This window comes from Asterias amurensis, chromosome 21 (assembly GCF_032118995.1).
Source record: "Asterias amurensis chromosome 21, ASM3211899v1".
In the NCBI taxonomy this organism is placed as follows: domain Eukaryota; kingdom Metazoa; phylum Echinodermata; class Asteroidea; order Forcipulatida; family Asteriidae; genus Asterias; species Asterias amurensis.
Window position 1 is genome coordinate 3,823,734 of NC_092668.1, and position 24,444 is coordinate 3,848,177.

A 24,444-nucleotide genomic window follows, 5' to 3' on the forward strand; every position below is an offset into this window, starting at 1 on the left:
TACAGATTTATGGAGCCAATAACTCATCTTTAAAGGCAGTGGACACTATTGGTAATTGTCAAAGACTAGCCTTAACAGTTGGTGTATCTCAACATATATTCCTAAAACAACAAACCTGTGAAAATTTGAGCTCAATCGGTCATCGAACTTGCGAGATAATAATGAAAAGAAAAAATACCCTCGTCACACGAATTTGTGTGCGTTTAGATAGTTGATTTCGAGTCCTCAAGTTCTAAACTTGAGGTCACAAAATCAAATTCGTGGAAAATTACTTCTTGCTCGAAAACTATGCCACTTCAGGGGAGCCATTTCTCACAATGTTTTATACCACCAACCTCTCCCCGTTACTCGTCACCAAGAAAGGTTTTACGCTAATAACTTTATTGAGTAATTACCAATAGTGTCCACTGCCTTAAAACAGAAATCAGAGGACAGTCATCGGTTCGAGTTTGGGGGGAAAATTCACAAGACTGCAAGACCTGTAGCTTAAAACTTTCACTGGATCAGAGTAGTTGATACAAGACCATACTCAAAGTGAAAAGAACACTATCTACCAGCTTCCCGTAGCTGGTTTTTTGAACAAGATCTAAGAGAAGATTGATCTCTTTTTGTAATATTGACAATCAATACTCAACCGACTTTAGCAGTATGTATTAATCAGTTTAAGTTAAAAATGCAGTGAGGTGTTATAATTCAAAAACACAACACAGCCAGACTTGTATGTATGGCTGACCCGATGTGAGAAACATTGGCCCTGGGCCGGCGGTCCTGTGTTGATTTTGAGCCAGCCTACGACTACACAATACTTTTATTTGAAATATTCTTGCATCAATAAAGTACATTATAACTACGGTCATACAGTAACTTACGCAAACTATCCCCAGCCATTCTTGGATATTAATAATCCCAGATTTCTAGTTAAAATGACCAATGAAGCAGTTATGGACCACTCCCTAAAGTGCCCTCCAATTTCATTTTAAAAATAATAAAAATGTAGTTCATATGATTTCAGAGCACATGGATGCACATGACTGGCTTGAAGAATGACATCAAGCCCCATATGGAAGAGAGATTTCCAGCTGAGAAAAAAACTGAGGAGGTAGTCAGGGGTATCAAGGCGGTACAGATGACACCTTTCGGCTAACACCTCCTGCTAAGACTTTGTGAAGGATGCTCAAAAAGGACCAATATGTCTGCTGCCGCCAGCGCCTCAAAAGTCTCCTACTGCTACATTTTACAACCATGCTAAAATTAAGCAAGGGACCCCAGTTAAATTGCTGTCGTGTGAACAGCACTTTAAGAACAAGTCAGAGCAGCTATCTCCATTGGTATAGTCTGGTAGAAGCTAAGCTGTAATCAATAGGAGAAAAAAGGGATATACAAGGAGAATCGGGGCACGGGAAATTATATCACCCATTCAGGACAAGTAGAATCGGGGGCAAAGGGAAATTATATCACCCATTAAGGATTTTTAAAAGCATTTTCTAACAAATAATAACCATGGGCAAAATTACACCAGTACACATGCGGCATGCAATGCAAAAAAAAATCTAAATTAAAAGCTCATGGCTCTACACATGTATGCAAACGATGATCATAGTATGCAATGAAAAAGGAAAAAAAAGCAGGCATATGTACATACGGCTCACTTTCACCAGCAATGAAAAATTTCGAACCCGGAATATATCCAAAAGAAAACTTACCTAGCAGTATCAACGATGTAAATGCCAACTGATCCCATACTAAGACTGAAATATATCAAAACCTAGAGAAGGTATTGTGTAATGAAACACCCATACAGATGATTCAGTGAAGCAGCATTGAGAAATAAAAGTGATAAATGAGGAGAAGAAAGAAAAAAACATTCGATGATGATTATATTCATTTTAATAGATGTAATTTATGAAATGAGAGTACCATTAAAAGTTCTACAGCCTGTACATTATGTATAACACGTCTGCACTGAACTCTCTCCAAATAACATTACATATATTGTTTAAATAAGATGTAAACAGAGTAAGGGATGAACTTTCCGCGAATATATGAGATTTCCCGATAAAGGTCTCATGGGTTTGGTATTCTAGCCTTGGAACCCTCAAGGGCTGTTTACCACAATTCAGGAGTTTTACAGACTCTGTGCGTCACCAGAAATATAAAACCACAGGTTTGGCGACGACGACTTGAATAATATCTTTCTCAATTTACACTTCTCTCAAGAAAATCTGAAGGCTCAGGGAGAGATTTTGAGAAAATCTTTTCATCGGGAAGACTCCCGAGAAATCACATACCTGGGGTGGATTTCACAAAGAGTTAAGACTAGTCTTATCTCGAGTTAGTAAGGACGAGTTACTCGACCTAACTTAAGTTTTTAATACCTCGTAGGACTAGTTCTAACTCTTTGTAAAATCGACCCCTGGGCCCGAATTTTATAAAAGCCTGGAAGCACAAAATTTTGCTAACCACAGACGTATGCAGCTCAGCAGAAACAGCTAATATTTCATAAGATTTATATTGTTGCCACAGGTGCCCATCTCACTTCTTTTCGAAAAGAAGTTTGCTGAGTAGCATTTTTGCTAATCAGCTTTTCCAGATATAGATATAAAAATTTAAAAAAACGTTTATTCAATGTTGCAAATAGTGTATAATATAGAGTAATATGGACAAAATAAAAGTAAATATAAAATATATTAAAAGATTAAACTTTAAACGAAAGGCAACATCTAGGTCCGGGGAGAAGCACAGCTTTTGTTCCCCAGCCTATGAACAGACAAACCCAAAAACAGACAGACATTAAAAATACAGGACAAAACTAACAGGACAAAATTGACAGGTGTAAGACAGAAAATAAAGCCATTACAATTTCTATATAAGATCGGGCCCTGGTTATAAATACATTGTCATAAACTTATAATTTGTCTTCACAGATCTGTTTAATGTTTGTGTTTCGTGTTGTACAAAAAATATCAAAAACCTTAAAAACAAGACATGCATACAAATGAGAATGAGTAAGAGAGAAAAAAAAAGTTTAATTAAAACATTTGAACTGTTTTAATTTGAACAAGCACTGAAAATAAATCCTATTTGCACTACAATGTATGTAACCCTAGGCAGCCATGTTACACTAAACAAATGCAGTCTATCTCCCTGTTGAAAATATGTGTAGCATTGTTTTTTAATAATGTTTAAAGGAACATTACAAAATTGGTTTTGCTGGCAATGTACTGTACGCACTTTATGTAATCCACAATATGCAAACATACATTTTGTACATGTGTAAACTGAAAAACCTTTAGAAGTTTGAGATAGATCGGCCATCTGGGTCACGAGAAAATGGCGAAAACCAATAACATGTTTTGCATGACATCAATGCAAAAAACAATAACGCTCAATGAGCAATAAACTCCAAATGCAAATGTTTTGAGGTTTTTCTCATCAAATAGGTATGACATTTCAGACCGAAAAATTTCAAGGGATGGTTTCTACTACATATCATCATCAATAGACCGTGTAATTTGTATGTAAATTGGTGATCTTCAAGATTTTTTATTCTTACTAATTCTGTAAAATGTTTTTTTAAACACCACTTCAATTCCTACGTTTCAATGAACATTTTTGCCTACTTCTGTAGGTTTCCTCACAGATCAATAAAACGTGTTTACTCAATAAATACTGGGAGAGGAGAAAATGCTAATAATATGTGTATCAGTAAACCTTTTCTCTTGCATAGTAGAGCAGTATGCTACACGAAATGTTCCAGGTGCTACTCAAAAATTAATTCACTGGTCAGTAAATCTGTTTGGCATTCAATGTGCACCCTGGTTCAGTATAAATTTGTTGCTCCACAAAAATTGCTGGACAAAATCTTTTCCTGCAGATACTGTTTTTTGGGAGGGTGTTAGGTTTCAGTAATTATGTTTGAACAAATCCAGGGCTCCCAGTAGACTGTAGACTAAAATACAGTGGTCTACTTGTACCTTAAACAGTGGCCTGCAGGCCAGACGCCAGTTAAAAGATTCGAGGACAGGTCACATTTCTTTCAATTTTTTTTCCAGTTTTGCGCCATGAGCATCTTTTGTGATGGATACCAGCGTATTTTTAATATTCATATAATTATTATTATTATTATTATTATTTTGTGCCACTGCTACATGTACCTAAACTACTAAATTTGTTTGAAATGTATGGCCCACAGTTTTGGTAAAGGGACCACTGAAAAAGCTGACGGACTACTAGGTAAATAAGCTTAAAACTGGTCCCCCTGGTCAGTCAAGGGTCATTTGGCACTACTGCACTTTAAGAGCAAACCCCCGCCATATGGTATAAATTTGTAAAATGTTACTCTATTGGTGAAAGGCCAACAGTTTTAAAAAAGGGAACATTGAAAATAATTAAAACATTGGCTAACTGGTCCCCTGGCTAGTAAACTGGTCCCTTTCGCTAGACATTGAAAATAAGAGGCATATGACCCTGCCATATGGTATAAATTTGCATAATGTTATTCTACTCTATTGCTGTATAGGATGTAAATGATGATGTTGCAATTTTCAATAACATATATTCCTCCTTTGTTCTCTCACGCTAAGATCAAATTGATTGTAGCAGCAAGGGATGCTAATTGGAATCTAGACTTGTGGACAAGTCGTTAATGGTCCCACGCGGCGAGACAGTCGAATTGTGGTGGTGCTCTCGCGCGAACTGCTGGTTGCTCGACTTCTACATCCCATTAACTGGGACAGTAGTCGTGAGAGCAGTCGCCTCCCGGGCCAGCAGTCTCGCAAGAGTATCGCGGGAATCGCAGGGAGAGTCGGAACGCTATCACCGCGACAGACATTTAACGACTTGTCCACAAGTCTAATTGGAGTCCAGCTAAACAAACAACAAAGCAAAGTTTAATAAACATTCAGACACCTACCTCAACAACATCATTGTCATTTTTCATGTACATAAACTTGTTAATGATTGTATTGTATTATTTATGTAGGAGCCTTAGACACTCTTTCATATAAATATATAAAGAGCATTACAAGTTTTTGCTATATATATTTTTTTTTAACACTGTCTTTAAAGATTAATTTTTAAAATGCCATTTGTACGCAACTGTCACAACATGAAACTGAAAGTAGGAATGGTGGAACACATTAACTCAAATGTGGTTCCTGCATGCAAACACATAGTACTGAAAACTTGTTCTCATACGACACTAACTGTATAATGTAAAAAATAGTTCTTGGATTATTTGCATAAATGTACACATAAAATAGTAATAACAGAGACTTGGAATGCGCCACGTCCGTCACATAGTGACACTTCTGGCGCAGGGAACTCTTAAACGAAACTGACATCTGCGAACTATTGTACAAATAAACAGAAGATTATAAACTTGTTCTTATCAATGCTACACGGTACTCGGTTCCTTGTTGTCATTTACAGGCTAGTTAAGTCGAACATACCTGTAGCCACACGGCCAAGTGCAATGGACATATACATGTGTTATAACCTCTGGTGTTTTTGATCAACAGAGTGGGGGGTTCAAGTCCCAGTCTTGACACTTCAGGGCCCAATTTCATAAAGCCTATAAGCACGAAAATTTGCTTAGCATGAAATTTTCTTCCTTAATAAAAACAGGATTACCAACCAAATTTACAATAAGTTATGCGATGCAATAATTAAATTGTCTCTTAAATTTACTTATTTATTTATTTATTTATTTATTTATTTATTTATTTATTTATTTATTTATTTCAACATCTTTATTGAGTCATACCTCTACCACTTTGAGGGCCTTGGTATATGTACCTCCCTTTAATTTAATACTGTTTAAAATCACTAATAAGTATGAGAGACAACAACAGAACAAAAGCACCTTGAACTAATTTCAATAAAATTTCCCATTGTGTTGATGTGACGATCTGCTCGGATCAATCAATTACAATTGAGAAATGGACAGGTGTTCTTTTGTTTTTTAAGAAACAGGTTATTAATCAGTCTGCCAACACAATAGAAGGGTGTCACCTAAACCACATAAAACGCTTCAACGATAATGACTGGACTCAAAATGACCGCTGTGAATATTTATTTGATATGAGTGTAAAGTGTTAGGCTGTGTCCGAAACGGCGACTTCGGCTCAAGCTATGTACGGCTAGATCAGCCAGCTGCCAGTGGTGAAGAATATAGGCTGACACGCGATCTAGCCGTAGCTATAGTCGTAGTTGCCGTTTCCGACACGGCCTAATCCCAGATAAACAATGTCATTCATAAAACAGGGAGCATAGAGCCCAATTTCATAGAGCTGCTTTTTAAGCACAAACAGTCTAGCACAACATAATTGCACTAACCAGAATTAGGTTACCGGCTGAAATACCGTTGTTACGTGCACACGTGTGAGTGGTATCCTGCTTAATTCTGCTAAGCAGAAAATTGTTAAGCAATATTTTTTTATTTTTTTTTAAATTAAGTTGGCGCTACATGTATATGGGTCAAGTGGTGGTGTACACCCAATACCGTTTCAATTGAAATATGTTTTTACAATAAACTGCATCTACAGTTAGAAACAGTTAAAATTAAAGATAAAATGACACAGGACCAGTTGCCCTTTGACCTTTTTTTTCCGGGTACATTTTTTTTTCCGGGATGCATAGAGTGGATCAGACACAGGCCTTGCACATTTTAATGAACACATTCCAGGGGTTAATAGCGAGCAATAAGGCATTCTGGGGGGAAAATCACCCCTAGGAACGAGGTTGGAAGGGGGGGGGGATATCACATTCTCCAAACACATAAATTTGTACCAGTACATTGTACTATTATCAAACTAAACAAAATGATTTCATTGCAATTATTGAACCTTCGCTGCAGTTTTCTCTTAGCCTGCCTTGATACCTAGGGCTTGGTCTTTTAATTAAATCTGCCTAGTACGAGGCCTATTGGGTACAGAACACTAGCTATGCAATTATTGGACCTCAATCTATGAGCAATTTAAACCTTGGAGACTATAGACACAAGTGCAGGGACGCTGATGATGTACACAATGTATCTGTGTATCATGCCGTTTACTTATCTGTACTGCAAACATTGTTTGAATGTGATCACATTATTAAAAAAGACTGTTTTGACGAGACTAGAACGCTAAACAATGAGAATAACCAGTTAGTGGCGTATCCAGAATTCATGCTGTTATAAATGTATCAAATCATTCAATTTTTCCAAGCTCATTTGGGGACAGGGACAAGAGGGGGGTCAAAGGTTCTGAACAAATAACCCCCTGCCACTGAGAACAACAGACCTGGGCAAAGAGTGTCGAAGTTATGACCATCATTGGTTGTTAAATGTTTAGTCGCAACTACCGCTTTTCAAACTAGTGCAAACTAGTCAGATTGTATATTTCACTAGTTGCCCACGCACAAATTGTCATTCTCTGTATATTGTTGCATCAAAAGAGTCTGCTTATTGCAATGGCGGGCCGTCCAATGCAATGTATAGGCCTACTTCACATTTCAGCTTAAAGTTTGCCTTCGTGCGCCTGCGGCGATCTAGAGTCTTTGGTTATGAAAATAGTTGTGACTAATTGTCGAAGTCGTGACTAACTGAAACACAACTAGTGGGGTACAATGAAACTGGGCGGGTACAGTCTTGAATTGTACTAGTAGCCCAGGCTTACAACCAACCAGCTATTTTCAGAATCAACACTCTATCTAACAGATTTTAGAATAGTAAAATAAACTAAAACGCTCACTTTTAAAACAGTGATTTTTTTGTTGTCAACGCTTCTTTAAAAACCCGAGGTGGATTAAACTGCACTCTTCCACAAAGCCATTATTCAACTGCGCATTCATGCATAATGGGCTTCTTGAAAGCAAGTTGTAACGTAAGTGACAGAGATGATCTATGGGTGGTGGATAAAGCTTTCCGCTTGAATGTATCGTTTCATTGCGCACTAATGCTTCTGAATGTGCCGATAAACTTCATGACACTTTTGTATGTCTGATGACGCTAAATCCCACATGGATAATATCAAAGATAATTTAAAGTACAAGGTCGCTGCTAAGCACAAGGAAAATCTTGCTTAGCAGAAACAGGTTACCAGCTAAATTCTATCAAATTTGTATTGTTGTGACTGGTGCCCCACTCATTTTTGGCTTAGCAAAGAAATTGGTTTTATAAGCATTATGAAATTGGGCCACAGACTACAGACTATGGCACAATTTTAAAGAGCTGCTTTAAAAGCAGAAAATATTGCTTACAAATTGTATGCTTAGCAGGAATGGGCAGCATACCAGTCACAAAGTGTACACGTGACATTGTAGTTTGGCTGGTAAACCATATTTTTGAAAGCACATTTTTTGTTGGCCATGCTTAGCTGCTTTTTGTTGGACATGCTTAGCAGCTCTATGAAATTGGACCCATGCTACACACACATGGGATACAGACCGTGTCATTATATCGTCTACATAAGTCATGATCTTGAACATTCCCAGGGAATTTCCTAATTCACTAACCATATGTAATTTTTTTTTTTTACATTTTGTATGATAACCACATAAAATTAATAAAGGTTAATAATTTTTAAAGAATTGTGACGTCATGCTCCTTTCCTCAAATGAAAGTTTTAAAATTGAAGGTCGCAATTTCCGCCAAATAAATGTAAGATTTAACTTTCCCTTTCACTGTGCATGGGCCCTCAGGCCTTGAACTTTTCTCTTGAAGGGGAAATTTTCCTTTGTTAAATGGCACTTCAATGGAGAAAATGCAAGTTTGTAGTGAAACCTTTTAGAGGGAAACACAGCAAAAGCACAGGGCAGCATATCAATGGAAGACTTTTGGGACGTTTGGTGGCAGCAGACTTACCAGGTAAAATCCATTGTTCTCAGTAATGTGCGCATGCTCAGAAACTACGTAAACAATGGAAATTTACCTGGTAAGTCTGCTGCCACCTAGTGTTCAAAAGTCCCCCATTGCTGTGGGTGCCGTGGGTTATGTTGCGGCCTGCGCACTGAGGAAGTCAAGGCTTTGTGTTGTGCCACAGGTTGTGTAATTTTCTGTAGTACCTTACGATATATGATTCATGTAGCAGTTGAAAAAGTGAACAATTTTTTGCTTAAAAAGATGCACTTATTCAACATTTAATTCATGCATTTCTGTATGTTATTCTGTACATCTTGTATTGTATTCTACTGTGTTTTCTCTAGAGTTCATTATAGGGACATATTTAATTACTTTAATATGAAATATGCGCTATATATAAAAATGGTTGGTTATTATTAACTTTGCTACATGAAGCAAAATGTTATTGTAAATATATATTTGAACCACGCAGACGACACCACAGCAAAGCACGGTAGGGCACCACAGCAATAGACCCTTCCCATGAAATATGTAAATTGCACATAGCGCGTGCGCACTAACATTCTGGTTGGCAAATTGAGGGAACATCGAGCTGTTTTGTACACGGGTAACCGGTGCGTCACGCAGACGCGATTGCGCGTCTGCGTCTGCTTAGTGCACAACTCTATGGCGTTTGCCCACCACCAGGGTCTGTACGCATGCATGAATGTAATTAGCATGTTTCATGTGAAGGGTCCATTGATGTGGGTGCCGTTACGTTGTCTTTAGAGGCTCGAGCATTGAGGAAGTGTGTCACAGGTTCTGTTATCATTTTCTACGATATCCGCATCATAACATGTACCAGCAGATAAGTACATGTAACAGTACACATAAACAGAAAACACATTCCAAAAGAGTTGACGTACATTAGATCCCCAATCTTTTCAATAATATCATTACTGAATATTATGAGCGATTTAATTATTGGACTGCTTATAAAATGATCTTTGCAAAACAAATGTCTTCACAACTTCATGAGATCCTTAGGCTTTTGTTTTAATTTTGGGTATTGTTTGTATTTTAGCGCCATGAGCACTTTATTGGATTTGTGCACTTTATACGTTTTCATTACTATTACAATTATTATTATTATTATCCTAATAATGCATTTACCGTTATGAGTCTTGTGGATTAATTTGAAGTGATATTTTCCTAAGAGAGAGTCTCTGAAAAGATTCAAAATGTAAAGCCAATGTTCATCGGATTTTATTTTCTAAGGGCCGCATGAGGTCCCAGGAATCCTTTTTAATTTACAAAGGGGTCTGACTCAATGGGACATATTGTGTTGAATTTTGAAAGGGGCTTAATTCAAAGGCAAAGAGCAGGGCAACAAAGTCAATGGCCTCGATCACATCACCTTAATAGGCCTGGAGTTTCACCTCTGAGAGAGCAGGGCCATTTTCATCTTCGGAGGGCACTTCCATTGGAACATCTTAAAGTCAACGGGAAACTTTTGAAGGGTCACCAAAAAATAAAAGGCCAAGACAAGGGGCAACGGAGGATATGGCCTCCATGCCTGTAATTCCAGCCCCATGCCTGAATGAGCCTGGAGTGCATGATTCTAAAGGAGTCCTAAATGTATACTTATCTCTCATGATAAAAAGTCTATTTTACTAGTTTTAAATACATCAAAAACATGTACATAATGCACTATGCAAAAGAGACCTATGTACATGTAGAGTACATATAAATTATTATGGAAACATTCTTCAAAATGTATTTGATAAGGTCATTGTTTATTGGAAGTGACTTAAGAAAGGAAACAATTCCCCCATCGCAGAAAACTTGAGAGGACGAACAGCACTGGCGTACAAATAATGCACAGAAAACTGTTTGTGTCCCATCCCCATGGCTGAACCTTACATACACCAGTGGCTAACATTGTTATAGTATACAAATATTGAGTGGCTCAGAGTGGAATGGGAGGAATATTATCGCAAGGTAAAATTTGGACTGTTCCATTTCACGAGGCGAAGCCGCGGGGCTGTACTGCTCAAAAACATTTGGAACAAGGATGATCCTAACTGTTGAATGGGAAATGCTATTCCCCATGGGCGAATAGGTCTTTTGATCGCTGGTGCGGATGGGAGTAATAGTGAATGTCACGTGAAGTAAGTTCCACCAATCAAATGACAAGGATCTGTATGTCAGTTATATAATAAAAGCTAATATGGGCTAGTACACAACACTTCTCAACTTGCCCTATGCTGTGGGCTACTAAAAACTATACGTTCTGTTTGTTCATGAGGCTCAATAATTCTTCACTCTCAAATGTGAATTACAATTTTCCAAAAGTGATAAGAAAGAAGGTAACTTCATCTTTAAAACCAATTCTCTGGTTGCAATCCTCTACACTTAATCAAAAAGTTGTGGGCAAATTTACGAATTAATCTTTTAAGTACATGGACTGTCATCCACCCCCATGACTTACCAAATAACAGCAAGATGGCCACATTTTTAATTATCAATTTAATGATCACTTCAGTACTTCAATTCAAACTGACCACCCCCCCCCCCCTAAACAAACAAGTGACTGGACTGGATTGATTGATTGGGGAACGAAGAGAGCAAACAACGATCTCCAATTCAATAATTTAAACTTAATTAAAAACTTGCTTTGGGGAAATGTGTTTTATTGTAACTTCCAAGATTGAATCAATCACCTCACATTGGACTTAATTTGAACTGACCATTTCTGGAGCATGGTAAAAAAAACATGAAATGTCGTGCTTGCACCCAATACGCATGATCAGCGTGCAAAGGATTCTGTCAGGGTAAATATACTTCATTTTTACTGTGACACTGATGTGTATTAAAAGCACTGTATACTTTGTACGGTCCAGAGGTCTGTGAAAAAAAAATCCACCTTAGTCAATTATCACTCGGGTGGGATTGGAACCCCAAAACTTTGCATTGCTAGACAGGGAACGATTTCAATAGAACAATTTTTGCATAGCAAAACTGCTTTTAACAAAAAGAAATTGGTATACAAATACATATAGCAAAATCAAAATTTTGCATAGCAGTCCATAAATTTTGCATCTAGCAAACTAAAACAATGCTTAATGCAGATCTTTACGTAAATTTGCGAAACGGGCTCAGAGCAGATGTCTTACCACTAGACCACTGAGCTACATGTATTGTAGCCCGGTAGCTAGAGGTACATGTAGTTCAATCCTATGTCTTAGCTCCAAGTACTCCAATGATTTTATAGATCTATAATATTTATTTTTTGCATCAGGGACAAAGAATATTAGTTTTGGTTTTACCAATAAATACACTGATGTGTGTTAGCACTGTATTATACTTTCCCAATCTCTGTCAGTGTGTCTTTGAAAATCAAAGTCAAAGGCATATTACTTGGACGGGATTCGAACCCACGACCCTTGCAATTCAACATGTTCTAGAGCAGTGTCTTACCAACTAGACCACAGATTGCCCGGTAGCTAGAGGCAGTTTGAATCCTATATTTTAGCAGCAGGTGCCGCAATGATGGAAATTTGCATCGGGGATCAAGAATAATATTTTTGGTTTTACCCATTATGTGTTATGTACACGTTGAGCAAGACACTTAACCACTGCTTCGTCCTTCGGATGGGACGTAAAGCCGTTGGTCCCATGTGTTGTGTAACGCATGTAAAAGAACCCAGTGCACTTATCGAAAAGAGAAGGGGTTCGCCCCGGTGTTCCTGGTTGTGGCTGCTTAATGCGCCGTAGCACCTTGTAAACCCTTATAAGGTGCTAAATAATTGGGTCTCAGAATTCATCACTGCAATAACCTATCTTTCTGAAAGTTTGTATATACTCAGCGCCTTGAGTACCTTGTTTGGTAGATACGTGCGCTATATAAGACTTCGATATTATTATTATTACATTTGTTCAACAACAAGTGGATGCAGAGTCATGAACTGAATAGCATGGGTTATTAAAGACACTGGACACTATTGGTAATTGTCAAAGACTAGCCTTCACTGTTGCATCAAATAACAAACCTGTGAAACACTTTGAGCTCAATCGGTCGTCGAAGTTGCGAGATAATAATGAAAGAAAAAACACCCTTGTCACACGAAGTTGTGTGCTTTCTGATGCTTGATTTCGAGACCTCAAGTTCTAAACTTGAGGTCTCGAAATCAAATCCGTGGAAAATTACTTCTTTCTCGAAAACTACGTCACTTCAGAGGAAGCCGTTTTTTGAAATGTTTTATACTATCAACCTCTCCCCATTAATTGTTACCAAGTAAGGTTTTATGACAATAATTAATTTGACTAATTACCAATAGTGTCCACTGCCTTTAATAGTTAGTGTTTGAGGCCATACTGTATTCCCAGCAGCTGCCTAGATGAGCTAGATTTTGTTTGTATTTTAATTCTTTTTTAATAATAACAGTAATGGGCACAACCATCTCAGGCTGAAAAGGTTCAGTAGCGGACTTTGAAAGTGTTCATTGAAACTTGAAAGGTCAAAGATTTTAATTGATTAAAGAAAAAAATCAACTTTGTGAATGAACTGACTGTAGGTATATGTACAAGATAGAATAAATAACGTCATTTGAGTAATAAATATTTATAGTACTCACAGCACTACCAGCATATCCGTCATTATCCAGCAATATGTTTTGATACATGTTAAGGTTAATACCACTGACTTGAGTTGACAAGGACACAAATTTATTATCCCATTGAACTTCAACATAGACTCTATAAAAAATATCAAATGAGTCACCTAAGTGTATATTTAAAAAAAAAAATGTTGAAATTTAAGATCTGCGGCAACTGTCAACCAAAATTGTACACATTTCAACTGGAAGACAGGTTTGCCCTTAAATTACTTACTGACTGTCAAGCAGCAACAGATAACTTGTCATTTAACTAGACCACCAGCTTTTTTACCAATAATTATATTTGGCAGTGGTCTACAATGTACATGTATAGCTGTTAAAGGAACACGTTGCCTTGGATCGGACGAGTTGGTCTTTGAAAAGCGTTTGTCATCGTTTGTTATAAAATGCATCGGTTAGAAAGATGTTTTAAAAGTAGAATAAAATGATCCACACAGGTATCACTCGAAATTGCACGGTTTTCCTTTTACTTTGCGAACTAACACGGTCGGCCATTTATGGGAGTAAAAAATTTGACTCCCATAAATGGCCGACCGTGTAAGTCGACGAGGTAAAAGAAAAACCATGCAATTTCGAGTGATACTTGTGTGGATCACTATATTCTACTTTTAAAATATCTATCTATCCATATATGCTTTTTATAACAAACGGTTTCAAACACTCTTTAAAGACCAACTCGCCTGATCCAAGGCAACATGTTCCTTTAACTAGACCACCAGCTTTTTCACCATTAATTATATTAGGCACAGCCTACAATGTGCAGCTATTAAAGACAGTGGACACTATTGATAATTGTCAAAGACCAGTCTTCTCACTTGGTGTATCTCAACATATGCATGAAATAACAAACCTGTGAAAATTTGAGCTCAATTGGTAGTCGGAGTTGCGAGATAATAATGAAAGAAAAAACACCCTTGTCACATGAAGTTGTGTACGTCTAGATGGTTGATTTCGAGACCCTCAAGTTCTAAACTTGAGGTCTCGAAATCAAATTCTTTGAAAATTACATCTTTCTCGAAAACTACGTCACTTCAGAGAGAGCCGTTTCTCACAATGTTTTATACTATCAACCTCTCCCCATTACTCGTTACCAAGTGAGGTTTTATGCTTATAATTATTTTGAGTAATTACCAATAGTGTCCACTGCCTTTAAGCAAAATCCTGCACAATGTCTCAGTCCCAACTTTAAAAAATCAAGATTTGTTACTCAATATTATATAATGTATTTAGTGTGCACAAACAAAATTCAGTTGAAATATTTTGCTGCCCAAAATTCATCGACCAAACCAATATTGCACATTTTGTATGTTTTGTATCGATGCAGAAAATGATTAAAAAAGAAAGCTCCAAACTGTAAAATTTGATTATTTTCTCATAAAATGTGACATTTCAGACAGAATTACTTCAAGGGATGTTGTCTACTATCATCATCATTATATTACGTAAGTTTTATGTAAATATGTGATCTTCACATTTTTTGTTCTAACCAATGCTGTGATGTTACCTTAGACACTGGACACCTTTGGTAATTGTCAAAGAACAGTCTTCTCACTTGGTGTAGGCCTATCTCTACATTATGCACAAATTAACAAACCGGTGAAAATTTGAACTCAATTGGTCGTCGAAGTTGCAAGACAATAATGGAAGGAAAAACACCCTTGCCCCACGAAGTTGTGTGCTTTCAGATGCTTGATTTCGAGACATCAAAATCTAGTTTTGAGGTCTTGAAGTCAAATTCAAAGATTTTAGTGGAAAGTTACTTCTTTTTCGAAAACCACATTACTTTAGAGGGAGCCCTTTCTCACATTATCAACAGCTCTCCATTAATCGTTAACGAGTAAGTTTTTATGCCTACAACTATTTTGAGTAATTACCAATAGTGTCCAGTGCCTTTAAACTATTACTTGCCAAAACCTCATAACTGTGTTTAACATCATCATGCTCAATACTGCAATTAAAAACCTTGTTCAAACTACATCACCGTCTGAGGACTCTTTAATCCTCGATCAAACAAGCAAACCATTTATTAATGCTTGTTGAGAGGTACTAAGCCAAGGATTGGCAAAAGAAAAACTATCTTTGCGTATATTTTGTATCTTCTTTGACTTAAAAGGAATGAGTATCGATAAACAATAAGACTTTATCATATATTTGATGTAATTTTATCTTATTTTTGGGGGGTTTTGGGGAAATAAATAAAAAATTACTAAATAAAAAACTAAATTTGTGAAAATTTAATTTCAAAAGGTGATAGTGTTTTTGAAGATATCGCTGCAAATCTGGAGCTGTTAAGTTCAACCCAGGAAGAATAATTTGGAATTTGAATACACAATAAATGATAAATTTTTCTGATAATACTTTTCCCAAACTGAAATTTTGATGGATTAAAAAAAAAGATTTTTTTTTTAACTACGTCACTTATATTTTAGATGATTCTCAAAGTGCTTTATACACTGTAATATCGAAGGCCGTTGTACTAACAAAAGTAAGTTTTCATTACCATTAAGACTGATTACCAAACATAATATATATCTTCCGTACTGGAGCCAATTTCATTAAGTAATAAAATTCATCGCAAGACAAATTATTAGTAAGCCCCTACTTTCATAGTGATTTGTATTGTGACATCACACTTTACTAATAGCAACTCAATTGATTTGCTGTTAGATTAATCTTAGCTCTTTGTGAAATTATCCCTAGGTCTCTCGAAAAAAAAAAAAAATAAAAAAATAAAAAGAAAAAAAAATTAAAGTGGCATTTACATTACAACATTACTAAACAATGCACAACACATCGTTCATAATATAATAAGTAAATTTCCAAATAAAGAAAGAGAGCTCTTTAGTCAATGTAGCTGTCCAATGTAAATTTTCCTCATTCAAAAAATGAATTATGCGGAAGATTCATGCAACTCCTTTCAAGACATGCTCATTAAAAACACTTGTATAAGATGCTTTTAAATTTGAAGTAAGAAAAGCTTTTAACCTAATGTTGTTGTACTTTTCTCTCGATGTTTACAATCGCAAGTAACCCGAGACATTAAAGTGGAAGAGTAAGACTGTCTAGAAAATTGCCAAGAAAAGCGCAGATTTTTTTCGAAGACTGCCTCTTAGAGACCTGCGTCTTTGAGGCAACCCATGCAAAAGAAATGCTTCTAGTTGTAGGCATATTGATTTCATACGGTTCTGGAGATTGTTCTTGGGAGACTTTTAAAAGCAGTAAAACTTGTCTTCCCCGTCCATCATCGATTCTCTAGAGACTATTAAATCCATGGAGGTAAATTTAAACTGTCTCTATTGCTGTCATTTCCCGCCAATTAATTATCTCGTTATTAAACTGGACACTGTGCACTTGTGGTTCTAGCAAGGTTGTCTAGTTCAAATATTATGCGTGTATTAAATTTGAAACCTCTGCGAACAATTTGATAATAAGTTACGCTAAGCTCAAATTATTTGTTTGTTGTCATGGTAACAAGTAATTGTTGCACGAGAAAGACTTGGGAAGTATTGTGTAAGCTCCATGTTGGATTATTACTCGTAATTTTAGCATTTTATATGCCCAGATGTACACTGTAACACCATATCTCTCACATTGTATTCCGTCGATCATATCCACACGGTAGTGTAACAAGCTTGCCTTCTTTATAAAGAGGATTTTTGACGTTATTTTGACAGATTAACTTGCAATGATATAATTTTATTGTGCTAGGTGTAATGCAGCTCATTATAAAATGCAACCAGACGCAGTTCATGGTCAACCTTTATAGTATACTACAGAGCCTGGTGTGCCTCATTAGTTACTACATGGAGGTTTTGTTGCAAGTTTTATTGTGTGATAATGACTATGGTTATTTATTAAAGGAACACGTTGCCTTGGATCGATCGAGTTGGTCTTTGAAAAGCATTTGTAACCGGTTTTTTATAAAATGCGAATATGGGTAAAACGATTTTGTAATAGTAGGATACAGTGATCCACACAAACATGCCTCGAAATTGCACGGTTTTCTTTTTACCTCGTCGACTAACACGGTCGGCCATTTATGGGAGTCAAATTTTTGGTCAAATTTTTGACTCCCATAAATGGCCGACCGTGTTAGTTCGCACAGTAACAGGAAAACCACGCACTTTCGAGGCAAACTTGTGTGGATTATTGTATTCTACTTTTCAAACATTTTTCCAACCATAATATGCATTTTATAACAAACGGTTACAAACGCTTTTTATAGACCAACTCGACCGATCCAAGGCAACGTGTTCCTTTAAATAATTGAAGAAAGTAAGAGAGTTTTTTTTTCACAGACCTCGGGAAAGTACTGAGTATACACATCAGTGCACTAAGGGTAGAATAAACTAGACATGCTTGCATTTGTGCACAAATGCATAGCTGTTTCGTTAATAACATTTTCAAATTTCAAATCCCTGATGCTATTTTAACATCTAGGCCCATTATTTTCAACTGAATTTGAAATTTGTGTTTATAGCAGTTATGACCTACAACAGCCAATTTTAAAAAATAATTTAGATTATACCATGTTCAGTTAGCAATTTACGACTTAAAAGTGCAAAATCATAAAAAAATCTTGTGATGGCATCATCATTCACAATTCACAAGAATAATATTCTTAATCCCCAATGCAAAACTAAAGTTGTTGCAGTACTCGCTGCTTAAAACACATTCAACAGGATTCTTAATGCCTTTAATAAATGCTCAAGATATTTCAATGATACCTCCGTACATGATAACCAATGGAGCAAAAATTATGATGATGATTTCTCCACACTGTAGACTCCCTGCCAGGCACACCCTGGGGGACCAACTTGGAGAAATCGGAGCTAAATGTCATAAGTCAGTCTGTGAAGCACTGCCTTCATTTAAAGACACTGGACACTATTGGCAATTGTCAAAGACCAGTCTTCTCACATGGTGTATCTCAACATGCATAAAATATCAAACCTGTGAAAACTTGAACTCAATTTGTCATCGAAGTTGCGAGATAATAATGGCTGAAAAAACACCCTTGTCACACGAAGTTGTGTGCTTTCAGATGCTTTATTTTCGGGAACTCATAAAATCTAATTCTGAGGTCTCAAAATCAAATTCCTGGAAAATTACTTCTTTTTCACACAATGTTTTATACTATCAACAGCTTCCAGTTTCTCGTAAGTTTTTATTCTTACAATTATTTTGAGTAATTACCAATAGTGTCCACTGCCTTTAAACAGTCGAGACACCTCAGCCATTCCATGGTATTTGCGCTTCATAGTAAAAAAATTAAAATGGTTATCAGTGAAGTTTTTACATTTATTTTGAAACAAGAACACCTAGTGCTTCTATTTCTAAAAAGACTTTATAAAAATATTCTTTATTGTTTTTGTGACAGCCTTGGGAGTAAGGGTAAAAAGTGTACACTGAAGTCTGAAAAATCCTTGAAATTCAGGTTTTGAAAAAAAAATCGTGAAACAATAGGTGTTCAGATTTAATCATTATGTATAAACAACAAAGAGTCATTAGTAAGGACAGCCAAAATTAAATATACCTTTTTGAACTATTGACTTTTGAAAAATGGGGGTTAATTTTTACCCTCGTTTTACTGTCACGCGAGTCACAAAAAAAATGATTATAGTATTTTTTCTGTTATAGACCCTCAACATTTTTTTTCTTCTCTCTCATAATAGTGGTCTTTTCAAAGGGTCTTTTAAGAATTTATTAGTTTTTTTTTACCTAGGCATTCTACTTTTTAAAAAAAAACACCCTCGAGTTTGTCATGCGAGTCACGGCAAATGCACTTAATGCACATGGTTGGCAAAAGCTACCAAAGTATTCTGGGGATGATGTCTACATGGAATGTTAAAAAAGTACCCCAGCCCACTGGAACATACTACTATGCCCCTGAATTTATAAATTTATGTTAGAAAAAGGAATTATTACAGTGTACAATTATGACTTGGCACACTGTCAGCAGATCATGTTGAACTACATGTACCATGTGTACACTGCATACTGCACTGTACAATGTATTCACATCTGCATAATTTAAATAATACAAGGAATGATAAACTTAAAACAAGAACGAACAAAAATATTTGATGAAACTGGGTATTTTAAGACAGTATTCTTAAGTTAGATTTGGAGAGGGGCATCAATAAAGAAATTACTTAACAGATGTACATGTACTCAGCCTAACACAGTCTAATGCCATTAGAACTTGACACCAAAATTGGTTGTTTCTTATCAACCTACTCTGCCAAGCGTAGTGAGAAAAAAGTCCTTCCCCCAATCACAAAACAATATAATAATTTCTAGTAAGGGTTCTCTCTATGAGTTTGAGTGGTTCTGAAAAGAACTGGTGGTTTCACAACTCTACGTTTCGACCAGACAGTGTTGTTGAACCACCAATTCTTTTCAGAACCGTCCCAACATTACCATGTTTAAGTCAAAGCCTCTTCAGATTCTTAATTTTCCTTTAAATGTTGCTTCAGGTGTTTCTTCCTTTGATGAAAAGATTCAATTTCAAGTTCTAAGTGTTCTGAATGAAGTAAATTGTTCTTGTTATGCAGTATCCTGTTTAGCTATTGTATATTTTCTCACTTGTCACGCGAGTCAAAAACTTCTGTCACGCGAGTCACGTTGCATTTAACAAATTTTCAATTTTTTAAAAACTTTTTATTTTGTACTTTTTATTGTAAAGTATAGTGCTTCTCTTGTACTTAAAAAAAAAGTGATCCGGGACTAAAAAGTTTCTCTGAGTTCTCACGAATGGGCAACGGCATACAGGGATACAAGACCTTTCATTTTTTGGCAGTCACGCGAGTCACATTTTTGAAACACCTATAAAAACATGATATCTACACAATTTGTGTTCGTTTTTTATTTTTTATTATAGGGCTCTTTACTAAGTTTATATAAATTGAGTTACATGAGAGCCAAGTTTTATATTTTGGAGTATAGATCTTTCAAAAGTTGAAAAACCAGTGAGATTGTCACGCGAGTCACAATGGAATGGCTGACCTACAGACCTACTACTACTATCTCAAGATTGTGCCATCTTCTTCGAGTCTGTTGCATCTCAGGAATTACATCCTTGACTAATGAGGCAGGACATAAACTCTGACATATCAAACATTGGTGTAAGGATAATGAACCAAAATGATATTATTGATGATTCATAAATACCTCAGACAGTTTCGCTATTCCTATTGGTAGAGAGCGCGTCACGTGGGCGTGTATAAACCTTTGTTTATGACCAGTAAAAAGTGTTGAAACATGGGCGTGACATGCGAATTTACCTCGACTACGTCTCGGTAAAATTATCAAGAACCAGGCCTCGTTGGGTTGGGTTTAATCCACTAGTTGAAAACCTCTTCACCACACATTGATCCCCTTATTTAACAGACTTTCCTGGCTATTTTAAACAAATTTGCTGATTTTTAAAAGGGCACAAAACTGCCTGTCAAAACACAAACAGAAACATACCATTTCCTTTTTTAATTGTAGACTCTATGTCAACATGGGAATTTGTATACATGTAATTGGAAATTTAAATTTAGAAAACAACCTTTATGTTAAATTCCTTTTTGGTTTCTGAAGAGGAAGATGGTCTCTGCAGCCGTTCATGGTTCCTACGTGAATTTTAGTACAGGGTGCCTTGAGTGGCTGATGGTCTCTAGGTTCAAAAGGAAGAGGGGGGTGAAATTAAATGTGTGAGCTTAGTGGTAGTCCTTGCATTCTGTTTAAGTACAAACAGGAAACTAACCTGTGTGCACCGACTCTTTCTTTTTTCCTGTGGTTTTTTCATAAGCTATGGTGGTAACAAGAAGGAAATGCCCTAGTAGCAAGTACTCATATTATTGTACATGTAGCTCTCCGGTTACAATAAACGTATTAAAACAAATAGATTTTTTTTTTTTTTTTTTTTGTATGGTCTGTTTCTTGCGTCAGAGATTAAAGGGAAGATACACGTTTGGTAGTTACTCAAAACAAATGTTAACTTAAAAACTGACTTGGTAACGAGCATTGGAGAGCTGTTGATAGTATAAAACATTGTGGGAAATGACTCCCTCTGAAGTAACTTAGTTTTTGAGAAAGAGGTAATTTCTCCCTAAAATAATAAAAGACTTCTAGCTAGAAGACTTCTATTCTATCTAAAAGCACACAAACTCGTCCAACAAGGGCGTTTTTTTCTTTCATAATTTCCTCGCAACTTCGATGACCAATTGAGCCCAAATTTTCACAGGCTTGTTATTTTATGGTTTAAATGATGGGATACACCAAGTAAGAAGACTGGTCTTTGACAATTACCAATAGTGTACCTTCCCTTTAAGATTGAATATAATTGGTTACCCTCACACTGATGTGTATTCAGCACTTTATACACCTGTACTTGACAAGTTCTTTGAGATCCACAGGGAAGTCACTCGAGTGGGATTTGAACCTACGGCCTTTGCATTGCTAGAGCAGATGCCTTGACATCTAAACACTAGACAACTGAGCTAGACCACTGGCTAGAGGCAGTTCAAATTCTACATATAAAGGTATGTGATAGCAGCTGGTACTGAAAAGATGGGGTGTTTGCTTTGCATCGGGGATAAATATAGATTTCAAACATTATGTCATAACCAGTTGACGCTGATAACTTGTTCAGATCATTCACATCAAATAAAATACTAAATATCTTGTTTGTAATTATTCACATCTGAGAAAAAAATCCACATATTAACATTTCTGAAACGGATCTGTACTGTACAGTATGTCATAAAAGAAGTGTGTGTGTGTTTGCTAGCCCACAGCAGTGTACAAATACTACAATACAATGCCATGATGATCAGATAGTGGTAGAAGTGCAAGGCCTGTGAATCGATCCATACCCATAATTAATGAACATGGTATAAAAAATGAATTTTGTTTGTGTTCATATTTTATTAAAATTGTTGATCAGTACCCTTTGGCTAGTAGGTGTTAAATAGCACTACATCTAGTTCACGACTAGTGGTCGTTTTAGATGACACTAATTTATGCTTTTTCTTGCAATTCCTCCATTGTTAATTTCTTGTTTTTAGGCCTACGTATTTTCATGAGTTTTAGGAACTGTTTTTCTTGAACTTTACTGCATGTTAAGATGAGAAGAGCTAAATTGACCAGGGCTCAATTTTTTACAGTGTACAGCAGGCCAGAGGTCAGTAATTTTTAATGTCGGGCCAGTAAACTTAAGTCCAGCGATTTTCAGATTTCAATTGAATGATCTTACTGTGTAATATCTTGAACAGAAAGACATTATGTTCAAATTTAGACCCTGAATCACGGTTCGTGTGTGAGAGCGGATAATGGATATGAGAGCGCCCTCTCGTGGGGACAATTTTGACAAATCAACAAGAGAAGGGCTAGCACCTAGACTAGATACTATAATGAATAGGCCCTACTTAAAATAAACCAAAAGACAATTTTTTTTCTAATTTTGATTCCAATCTTGTGGCAATAAATTTTTGGCCCAATAACAATTTTGAGCAGCAAGTTCTGCATTCTTATGGATTTTACGCCCTAATTCGAACGTGGTTGGTTGTACAATGCTGTATACTGAGTGTTAGTGTGAAGGCCTACACGGACCTGTTTTCCAGGTTGAATGCCAAGTCTGTGTAATAAACAATTAGTCAAACAGAAACTCTTTAACTATACAGAAAATTTCATTATTTGGTGACAGCTTTTATTGATTTTAAAACACTAGACTAAAAAAGGGTCAACGGGGAACTACGAAATTTGCATCTGAAAAGCTTTCACAACACAATTTTAATCCAATGTTGTAGGAATTATAATAGTAACTGGGTTACGACACAGTGCACTAAAGGAGAAACACTTGCTGCCAATGAATGAACTGTATAAAATATATGGGTTGATTTTATACTACATGTTTGTGTGTATCCACAAAGGGTGAAATAATCCAGAAAATTATTCACAAATTCTGAAACTTGAAAATTCAGTACTCTCCATAACATTCATGTAGTAGGCAACTAATGCATACTTACTGCAGGGCTCAATATGAAATGAAAGTTGAGGATGTTTATTTTCATTCAAATGACAATTTTGCTTGACTTGACAATCCAAATTATCAAATCATGCTTGCATTCAGCGGCGCTGCAGGTTGAATAATTGTCTCAGAAGGTAAGACTTCTTGTGTAAACCTCTCGATAATTTTAAATCAGCTCGTAAAATCAACTCAACCTCGTCACATTATGTGAACAGAGGCATAAAATCGGATTAAACCTGGCCTTACAAATTACATACAATGTCTTAAATTTAATAATTCCATTTGCCATCTGGTAAAATCATCACATCACAAGCTTTAACAAATAAAATATTCATCGTTGATATTGAGTTTAAAAATTACCGGAGCTATTTTCAGCAACATTCAGTGAATTGATTTTGTCTTATATTATTTTCTGACAGTGTCCATTGTACCCTTCGGAAACTCCAGAAGTGAAAGTATTATTTTTGTTAAAATGCTACGTCTTTCCTTTATTATTCCTTCTTTCAAGTGACTTACCAAGGACACAAACAATCCTAGGTGGTTACTGCGACTCGAAAACTGTCTGTGATTGTAATTAAATAATTTGTTATCAAATTTTGTTCATTGATTTCATTTGACTTCCTCTACTCTGTTGGCAGTTTCTAATTTTCAATTTATTTATTTATTTTTCTGCTTGGTTTTAAAAAGACAACAACACTTGGTACGTGTAATTCACAACTATGGCAATTTTTAACACGTTCTAACAAGTGTTACTATGACATCAGTTCATAATGTATTATTCCAGATTCGTGTCGGAAGATCTACATGTATGTGGCTTTTTGTATTTTTATTCCACATAAAAGTATTTCAAATTGCAAAAGGACTTTCAATCAGAATTTTCCGTAAAATTTGCTCAAAACAAAGTGTTTTAAACGTTTTGAATGCAT

General features: G+C 36.1%; 1 protein-coding gene across 1 annotated transcript in view; it reads right to left on the reverse strand.

The window, feature by feature from the left end:
* Positions 1–24,444, reverse strand: part of LOC139953084 (calcium-activated potassium channel subunit alpha-1-like) — a 99,964-nt gene that overhangs the window by 73,450 nt on the left and 2,070 nt on the right. Inside the window, 1 exon segment of the mRNA XM_071952489.1 lies at positions 1,704–1,765. Within this exon segment, the coding sequence (XP_071808590.1) occupies positions 1,704–1,765 (62 nt within the window).